The 10,114-nt window shown below is 38.3% G+C and overlaps 1 protein-coding gene across 1 annotated transcript; it reads left to right on the forward strand.

Moving 5' to 3' along the window:
• Positions 1-940: 940 nt before the first annotated feature.
• On the forward strand, positions 941-8,527 carry LOC146489828 (transmembrane prolyl 4-hydroxylase-like). The gene is made up of 11 exons (XM_085103148.1): positions 941-1,263; positions 2,188-2,269; positions 2,982-3,116; positions 4,083-4,156; positions 4,352-4,413; positions 4,565-4,599; positions 5,258-5,423; positions 5,549-5,606; positions 6,240-6,373; positions 6,987-7,077; positions 7,532-8,527. The coding sequence occupies exons 1-11, from the start codon at positions 1,078-1,080 to the stop codon at positions 7,814-7,816; spliced, it is 1,308 nt and encodes a 435-aa protein (XP_084959274.1). The 5' UTR covers positions 941-1,077; the 3' UTR covers positions 7,817-8,527.
• Positions 8,528-10,114: the final 1,587 nt, after the last annotated feature.

Raw genomic sequence — 10,114 nt, forward strand, 5'->3', positions numbered from 1 at the left:
TCTAATAGGCCCTAATGGCCTATATAACAGGATTCCGTGGCTTTATTTTTCTAAATACATTAATTAAAAATGTAATGTATTTGTTACATGGCAAAAGTGACCCCACGTTCGAGGCTCAAATCTTGTGGTGATCGTGCTTTCTCGGTCTGCGCTCCCAGACTCTGGAATACCCTTCCATGCGAGTATAAATGTAGTTTTAATTTTATCTGTTTTAAGCGTAGTCTAAAAACTTACCCTTGTAAGCGTTATTTTAGTGAATAATTTTTGTAAAGCGCCTTAGAGCTTTTGGATAAAGCGTTTTAAAAATTGTCATTATAATTATTATTATTATTACTATTATTATTATTATTTTATCAAAAAAATTATTATTTATCAAAATTTTAGTCTTACTATTGTTAAAAAATTGTGCTTGAAAATAGCTCTGTTGTACTTGGAAATAGTCGTTTTTTTTTTTTAATCGAAATGAATTTTAAATATTGAATTGTAAATAGGTTTTAATAGCTCTTTTTTTCTACTTTTAACTTGTAAATATCAATTTTGCTTGGAATATTATAATAAAGAAAGATTTTATTTTTATTATTATTATTATTATTATTATTATTATTATTATTAATAATAATAATTTTGCTCTAAATTTTTGCTTGCTAATTTTCTGGCATAATTTAAACTTTATTTATTATTATTAAGTAACAATAATAACCAACAAAAATTTGCACGAATAAAATTCTGACGCAGCAGAAAACAATTACTATTGAATACCATAGAAACCACCGTCCAAAAGCACGTGTTTAGTTTATAACCTGCTAATAAAGACAATGCCTGGCTTTTCTCTTCCCATAAACAGACACCACACGAAGTTCAAATCCGATCTGATTTTCCTTTTACCAACAAAATACCACCAAACATCTTGCTTGGAACTAATAAATTATTCACACGCCGGCAGCGAAAACTGTTCTTTTCAGGGTAGGGTTTTACAAAGTGATACATCGCAAGATTTGGACGTCCGAGCAACTTTACAGAAGAAAAAACAGCCTCCTTATTTGTTGCCGAATTAAACTCAAAACTGCGCGTGGAACTATGCAAGGGGCTTTGCCTAGTTTTGTTATTTTGATCGTAATATTTCTTCAACGAGGTCTTGCTACTGAAAATAGCGGCAATCAAGATGATACGAACTCGTGCAGTTCGGGTCATTGTTCTATTGAAGATGAAGGACCGTGCAAAGATGATGGAGAGACCAAGCTGTATCGTTGGGATCCCGTGAAGGTATGTAACTTCGTACTTTAAAATCAGAAAGCAAGTAAAATTTACATTTATCTACAATCCAAAATTATCTTGGTTTTATTTGTGTGTAGAGTTTTTAGCGTGTTCAATTCTTGATTAGAGGAATAAGGGATTTTGATTATTTCCATGTATAGCTATTTTATTAGCTTCCCTAACTTGTGTATTTCTAAGTCACACCAAGGAACAGACAAAATCTATCAACTTTTCATGCTCGAATGGCCGAACAACAAAACAACCAAAACAACTATAGCCATAATGTTCGGTTCTTGATCTGATATCCGCCTTATTCAAGCTTAGGATTTGAACTCAATTTAGTTTAATATAGAGTCACCCAGAATCGCAAAGCAAGATTAGAAATAACATCTAGCTCATTAACCAGAACATGAATACAATCAATTGAACACTGAGTCATTTGAACGTCAGCTATATTAAACATTTGCAGGTTAGAATCCTGTAACATTCCAAAAGTTGAGCCCACGGTTCAGCGCAAAGTAAGCGGACGTACAAGTTGCTTATCTTGTCTTTGGTTCACGATGTGAATGACCGTGCCTTATCGTAGCATGATAGTCGGTTGAATCTGCTACTTACGATAACATACTTTAGAGAAAATCGATGTGCGTGCGGATAAGATCGGACGGCGGACTATTCAGCCAATAGACTCGCTACACCGAGATGACGGATTCCAGTTCATTGTAACACTTGATTTCCGGCGTAAAATTACTATTTCACGACGTTGTAAACCTATCAAAAGATACTGTTCTAAGAATCATTTTTGTCATCGATCTTAGCTTTTTTATGAAATTTTCTATTCAGTAGGATTTGAACTATTATGTAAGGCATTTAGAGTTCAGCTGCCGCTACTCATTTTCAGTGGGAACAGAGAAAATAATCTGACTCTCTTTTCAGGTTGGATACAAGCGTCGGCTGAAACTTGAAGGAGAAAAGGTTTATACAATGATCACAAGGGCTGTAGAACCGCCTTTGTTTGGTGAGTTAATGATGTAGTCCTTAGAACTTTGAGACGAATAATCACCCAATCAATTAATCGATCGATCAATCAATCAATCAATCAATCAATCAATCAATCAATCAATCAATCAATAACTAATAAATAGACGTTAAATAAAGAAAGAGGCACATGACTTATTTGATGACGAAGATAAAATGCTCTCTTGTAATTACTGATGAAGTTTAAGGGCAATTCTCTTAGCATGATTATGTGAGTACAAGTTTTCACATCTGACCAATGGCAGCGTAGACCAACCGCATTAGAATGAGGGCGGGCTAAACTTAGTAACAAATGTTTTTTGTTTTGTTTTGTTTGTTTGGCTCTCATCGCTTCTGATCATTTGACGCTGTAGCATTCTATGTCTCGGACATTGAGACTAAAGCCTAAGGCTAAGACTAAAGTTGGGGAAGATGAGAAAATATAGAGACATGGATCCTTGGGAATTCAAATCACCTCTGGCAATCAGTACCCCCATAAACTAATTCGCTGACCGTCACACCAAGGTGATTATCGTATCAGTTCATAAAGTTTTCAAAAACATGGCCGTGAATGTATCGACCTGAAATTCACTTGGAAACGACTCCGAAAAAAACAAACTTCTTGTAAGAAGGTTTCAGTTCGCTCTGGAATTCATTCTCTAAATTAAAAGCTCTTTGCTGGTGCTGTAACAACTTTCTTTTAATGTCTACAGAAATCCCGGATTTCATGTCCCCTGAAGAAGCTGACCACATAATCGATCTGGCTGAAGAGTTTGGATTTGCTAAAAGTGATATTCACTTGGATCCTGTGGCCAAAAAGCATGCAAAGACGCTACGATCTACTGAAGGTAATCACAATTTACTTGCAGGAGAGATGGGGAGTGACTATAGCACCCATTCAGCCTTCTTTCTCGAAATAATTTTTTGTGTTTGGAGAGCATGGCTTTCACATGTGATGCAAGTTCAAATTCAAGCATCAGTGTAAGCGTATCCAAAGGCCCCTATCAAAACCGGCTTAAAAGCTTAGCTAAGCCCGAGGCAAGGTTGTCCTAGGCTTGCATGCAGTGTCCTTTTCTAGATTTATACTTCACGCGTTCGTTAGTTCCGTATTTGAGGTGATGTCCGACTCCCCAAGTCTATTGTTTTGTTCTATTGCCAAGTTTACTGTGGTGTTGCTTTATTAAAGTTGTTCTTTTCCACCGGATATTTCTCACTCGATGTTAGCCTTCGTATTGGCTTCGGCGAGAAGAAAACGGGGTAGTCTCTGTAAGCTCAAATTTTATACTCGCTCCTGTTTGGCCTCAAACTCGTACTGCTTTCCGAGTGACTTTATCGCCTCCTTCATGTGACCTGTTTACCTAGTTCCTCAGTGATTAGCTCTCTTCCTGGGCCGGGTTGTTCGAAAGCCGATTAACGCTAATCTACGATTAAAAGTTAATCGATGTTTTAATTTCGCTCTATAAAAGTGGTTTGAAAGTCTAATTTCAAGGTAAAGGTAACGAAAAATATAAGTCAAAACTGAGGTACAAAAATCTTTTGGAAGAATCTTTACCGATCAGTAATTAAACTCGGATCAAAGTTCAAACTAATCCAAGATTAGCCTAATCGGGCTTTGAACAACTGGGCGCAGTCCTTCATTCGTCAAGTTCTTTGCAGACCACGTAACCTGAAACATGCTGATCAGTCGCGGTGAAAGATAGAGACCTAGGAACTAGACAACCTGAATTGGCTTACATTACGTCACCACCGTGAAATTACCTGCATGGTTCCACACTGCCCACATACAGAGTATTAATTTTCTATATTGTTTACAGGTCATTCCAACAGCTCAGCGGGTTATTTTCTGAACTGGGACGTTGACAAAGATTATGAAATCACAAAAGAGGAGGTGAGACTAGGTCGAGTTTCAATGCTGCATTGAGAATCGCATCGAGGTAGAGCGCGTCTGAGCTCCGGTAATTATGAATATCCATAGCGTTACGAAACCACCGAAAAATAGAATCAGCACAGCTAGAATCAGTAATTGAATAAAAACTTACTTAACTTCTCATTTCTTTCTTTCTTTTTTCAATTATCACTGCAGATTATTCGATTTGCTGAAAAGTTTAAATTTCTTTACATGACGTTGGAGGAAGTTGATGAAATGTAAGTTCCTATTATCTTTTCTTTCTTATGAGTGCAAAATTAGTTTTACTTATTTCAAAATGAAATTAAAGGTCACTTTTTTGATAGCTTTTATTAATAAAATAAAACAGCTGAAGTAAAAACATTAGAATTTTCTTTTTTACGTTTGCAGGATAAAAGTTTTGGATCTTAAAGAATTCGATGATGGTTAGTACAACTTTGTCTTGATTAGTAGCACTAGTTGTTGCTCCATCTGTTGGTCTAACGCTCATTATACTCGTAGAAAGTTGGTAAGGTACAGGCATAAAACTGCAAGAAAGAAAGAATATTGTCTTTTACCATGCTTTCATTTACGCCTCCTCTTATGTTTTTGTCGCCCAGACTTCCGCACAGATATCGTTTACCTCTGCTCGAGCCTGCGTCTAAACCAATCTATACAGGTAGTGGCGAACGTAGCGAAAAACTCCCGCACAATGATAGGACAACGAGCCAAGGATGCGACTAGGTCCCCCTAGCGTCTCCGTACCACCCCTCACATTGACACTGACCCTGTCTCTATTCTGATTCAAAGAGAACGACCTTCCTTGAATCAACAATTACACCATGTAAATCTAAAATTATCCTTATAATTCTCACATTGTCATGTTTCATGTTCATTTTGTTGTCATCGCTCATCATAATTAACATCTTTGTCTACTTATTATAAATTCAACTTCCAACGCTTAGTACATTAACTAACTGAAGATGTCTCTGTCGAAACATGTTTTGTAAACTTAAAGGTTTTGTCGTTTTCTTTAAACTCAATGTAAGCCCTGATAAACAAATATTCTATCTCATTCGTACAATACAACATTTGTTTAAACAGGCATAGTGGAATATCCTGAATGGAGAACGTTTAAAACACACGCTATCGATATGTACATGAATGACATGAAGGAGAAACATCCTCATCACAGGGACAGGTTTAGCGACCAGGTCTGGCTCTTTCAAGGCGTGGATGCTGATGATATCCTTAAGAGACTAAGACGAAGGTACACCTGTAATTTTTTCGTCTTTATAGTAAACATATGTAATGTAAATGTTAAATACGCCATTTTATTATGAACAACATAACACAAACCTTCCTTACGTTAATTTGCTTGCTTTTTCTTGGCAGAATTCATAAGTTAACTCGTCTTCAGAAAAGGATAGTCTATGGGGGTGAACCAATGCAGGTAAATACTTTTAAAAGAAGCTTATTCCTCACAAAAACTCTTTAATAAAACTGTACGCGTATGTGACGTGCATAGTGGAGTGATTGGAAGCGCCCCAGATTGAAATAGAAGTATACTGCAAATATCAGTTGAGTCTCTAGTTAACTGGCGACGAAATTGGACAATTAGAGTCGCAAAACCGTTCAAAACCAATGCAGTTACTCTGCCCAATAACAACAATGCGGACAACGCAATGAGCCAATCAAAGTTCGAAGCAAATTAACACCATGCAACCGGCGCCAAGCGTGGCAAAACGAGTGTGAGGAAGTCAGAATTTGTTTCTCATTGGTTGAGAAAGTGGCGCGAGTTTTGCTAACCAATCACAGAGCATTAAAGCAAAATTGAGGGAAACTTGAAATTACTCTTTCGACACTCCATTGAAAAACGTTCTTTGTCGTAATGTTATTGGCTGTAACGATTCTAGAGAGCGCGTGATTGGTTAGTTCGCCCCCATTTTTGCTGTTTAGTTTTTGTTACTGTTGTCAGTTTTAAAAGTGTTTGTTTGCAAAGCTCTTAATCCCGAAACGAGCACACTGCAGTGTGCTCGTTTCGGGATTAAGAGCTTTGCAAGCATTCCTTGATGTTTTTCTTAAGGTGGTGAAATACGGTCCGTACGGGCATTATCACGCACACTACGACAGCTCTAGAAAATCAGATTACCCAGATGGAACTAAATGTTGTCATTTTGATATGGAAAATGCAGCCAATGCCAAGTGTAGGATCTGCAGGTATGTAAGACGCATGATTTCACTGATCTTGATTACTCTTGGACAAACTGTCTCAATGAATGATTTTGAACACATTGGTCGCCTAGTTGTCTTCTTTAACTCGCGAGTCGATGTTCCATAGACCCTTTGCATAAATGGCGCCCAAATTTGAATAGCAATACTTTATACATCCTGAGCCTCCCATTGCTGTAAAAAATCCTTTTTCTGGAAACATAAACAGGAGGCTTAGGATGTATCAAGTATTGTTATTTAAATTTGGGTGCCATTTATGCAAAAGGTCTATACTCAAACTGGCAAAAAAGAGAGAGACTCGATAGAATTTGAATTGGCCCTAAGGTAAGTACAACATTTCTAACGTCCAGAGTTGAGAATTCTATCTCGAGTTGTCAGTAGCTGAATAGTAGCGTCTCATCTCTTTTTACAGTAGGATGAACAAAAATCGTTAAAGTCATGGTTGCATTTTAATTTTGACTGCTAACAACAAAAAACAAAACAACCAAAATTAAACAAACAGACAAAAATCACAAGCAAGATACTCTCTAGCTAGTCCGACGATATCGCATCATGAGACAATTTTTGACCAGTAACAGATTCTATAATGTGTTTATTGCAGGTATATTACCATTCTTTATTATTTGAATGACGTTGAAGAGGGCGGAGAAACTGCTTTTCCTGTAGCAGACATGAAAGATTTTAATGAAACAGTAAGTTATAGCTAACAGGGGAAGTGTCGGGGGGATTTTGACCTTTGATAAAAATAGTGAAACAATCCCTTCACTTAGCTACAAAACACAAAAAAACACAAAAACTGAAGTCTTGAAAAGCTTAAGAACAACTCATGATCTGTTCTTACGCATTAGTTTGAAAACGAATAGTTAGGCCAACAGGACATCTCATTAATTTTTGTCTCAGAAATTCCCCACACCTACTGTTTGTAGATTATTGGCTGGGGAGGGAGGGTGGGGTATCGGCACATCTCGTACCTCATCATTTTCAGTACGTTATCTTACAGATCGCTGTATCTCAAATCTGAAGCTCGATATCTCGGATTTACTGTTCAAAACATTTCTATATTTCTGCCCTATAAAAATTTCCCTAAATATTCGGTGTTTGGTTGGATCCTCAATGACGTCTCTTTTTTGTCTACCTTTGCCACAGAAATTCAGAGATCGCATTGGTGGAGACCGCTTCAACCTGAATGTACACTGTCAAACTGCTAACATTGTTGTGCCAGCCAAGAAAGGAAAAGCCGTCATGTGGTATAACTACAATCTCGACGGCAAAACAGGGTGGATGAGTCACAGAGACGACCGCTCATTACATGGGGGATGCATCGTGAAGAAAGGCATGAAGTACATAGCGAACAACTGGCTTCCAGCCCCCGAGAATGACTCAGCTCACCTATTAAGTGAATATTTTGAAAGCCAGGAAGATGAATATTAAGAAAACTTTTATATGACATTGTTTAAATAATTTCCGTTTTAGAATGTGCCTTTTATTTGTAATTCGCTTTTATTCGGTTTACTGTAACACAAACTGCAAGGCTGATACTACGTGAAAAAGTTGACTTTGCGAGACAACAACCCGACAGAGACCGACAAAACAGGGCTGCAACCGTGGACAGCTGTTTCGTTCTTATTGGAACTCGTCAGCACGGTGTAGCAGTTCTATATGAAACCAGCAACAGAGCCAGCTCAAATAGAGCCTTGAAGTTTGTGTTGCAGTTTATTTTTGGCTGAAAAGGTCTCTTGTAGATCCTACGTCAACTAGCAGCATTATCGTTCGCGGTCCTTTGCAGTTTTCACGTCTACTTTATTCGGTTTGACAGTAGACTTGGAGAAGTAATTCTTCTCTCTCCGTTATGGATAGTCGAGCGGGGAATCACGCGAGTGAGCACAAACTCCACTCCTTCGAAAAGATGCACGTCTTCTCACGGCAGGAAATCTTTCGTGTATTTCGTTCGTTCTACTATCCCTGAGAGTCGAGATCGATAAAAAGAAAACTTGTAGTCTATTTTGGTAAAGTCACATTTCCGGTAAATAGCTTAAAAATTCGCGCAAAACAGCTGGTAAACTGAACCATCTCTTTCAATTCATTGGCGAAGTTAAGAACTGTAAGTTGCGGTGCGTCAATAAACGAAAGGTAGTGCTTTTTTGCAGCATTTTCCAAGTTTTTTGTTATAAGGGAATAAAGATAGTCAGACGGGGTTTAGACCCCGTGCATCTTATTTACTCCTATTCAATACATTTCGGTCTGTTGTTCTATCACGAGGCAAACTCTTCCTACCTTGAGATTTTATCGCGCTTTATTGTCGGAAAAGGGTCTTTAGACGCCGTACTCGGCCACTATGATAAAGAACTGCGACCCGCTGTACAGCACACCCTAACAAGGACAGCTGAACTGGGCCGTGCTCTTTCGACCGCTTTCCATTTGTCTCTCGCCCTTCACTGAACGAAATTTTGTTCCTGGTTAAAAAACGAGAGGGCAGATTGTCTCTATAATATTTAAAACCTTGTAATAGGCATATCATTTTACGAAAGGCAAATAAATATGGTTAATTTTTTTTATATTCAAATTCCGTCCCCAGATTTTGCTAATAGATACTAAAGAGAACGGAACTATGCCGGTGGCAAGCAAAATTTTCGCTTTTTGCTAGAACTCCCTAACTTTGCAAATCATGCTTACTTGCCACTACTAGAATGCCAAGAAGGACGGATTCCTTCGGCAGCTCTGATCTGAGGTCATTAAATTGCCTACTTTATACGTCTATGTCAGTCATTGAAGTGTAATCTTCTTTATCAAGAATTGGATAAAATGCCATAAAGCTCGATCAAGCTTCCCCCTTCTCTCTAGTTAGCCTGCCTCCCCCCGGTAGTCAAATTTTTGTAATAAGACCCTCTCCTCTCTAGTAACCCCCTAACAACCCCTTTAGTTGGAACAAAGAGTTTGACGTGCTTAGTTCTTCTTTACCCTTTTACGCCACCCAACTCAGACCCACCGCATCTCCTGGTAGTTTCCTTTAAAGCTGAAACAGTGCGCTGATATGTGCCAAGTCTCAGTGTTTTAGCCGTTGAGACACCCCCAAAGTCTCCCGACACCTTATTACTATTCGCGCTCATCACAACTTTCTTAGTGCCCCTTCCCACTCTCCGAACGCCTGGAACAGGCAAGGGTGTGCCGACTTATGGAGGAAAAAACGCCAGAACTAGCACTTGCATGCCATTAGGGCCGTTTATGCGAGAGAAATGATCCAAAGGGACTTAACTAAGTCATGAACTGACCATATATAAACGCCGAAAAATGATTTTTAGTTTGCGCCTTAGCTAAACGTAGCCTTCCTTTAAATAGCACAGTTTTCGCGTATTTCGAAGCTTAACTAGACGGCGGCTCAATTTTTTCTTCGGTTTTAACCACCCTGCTAAGTATACTAAAATTTTGGTGTGTATTTTCGCGGTAAAATTTTTGCTATTGAGTCAGTGAGGAGGGCGAATCGTAGCAAATCGATTTGTATTACAAGAACTGATCAATTTTGATGGAGGCAATTGCAAATTAATGGTAGATAAATAGATAGTAGTGAAACGACTTTGTAGCGAGACTTTTTATTGTCCAACTTAACCTCTTAAGAGAGCGAGGAAGTAGCTAAAATAAAAACATATTACCCAGGAATTACACTGGTATTACCTTTGCAACCCGACCACTGCCAACCAAGTGAGGCCTGGATGCCTGTGAAACTTTTTCAAG

This window comes from Pavona decussata, unplaced genomic scaffold, assembly GCF_977016875.1.
Source record: "Pavona decussata unplaced genomic scaffold, jaPavDecu1.1 SCAFFOLD_3, whole genome shotgun sequence".
Lineage (NCBI taxonomy): Eukaryota > Metazoa > Cnidaria > Anthozoa > Scleractinia > Agariciidae > Pavona > Pavona decussata.

Excerpts from the sequence above, each read along its gene's own strand:
- LOC146489828 (XM_085103148.1), top strand. The coding sequence starts at position 1,078 with ATGCAAGGGGCTTTGCCTAGTTTTGTTATTTTGATCGTAATATTTCTT. Across the intron at positions 2,270-2,981 it reads TGTAGAACCGCCTTTGTTTG|AAATCCCGGATTTCATGTCC; the intron begins GTGAGTTAATGA and ends TAATGTCTACAG. Across the intron at positions 5,424-5,548 it reads CTTAAGAGACTAAGACGAAG|AATTCATAAGTTAACTCGTC; the intron begins GTACACCTGTAA and ends TTTTCTTGGCAG.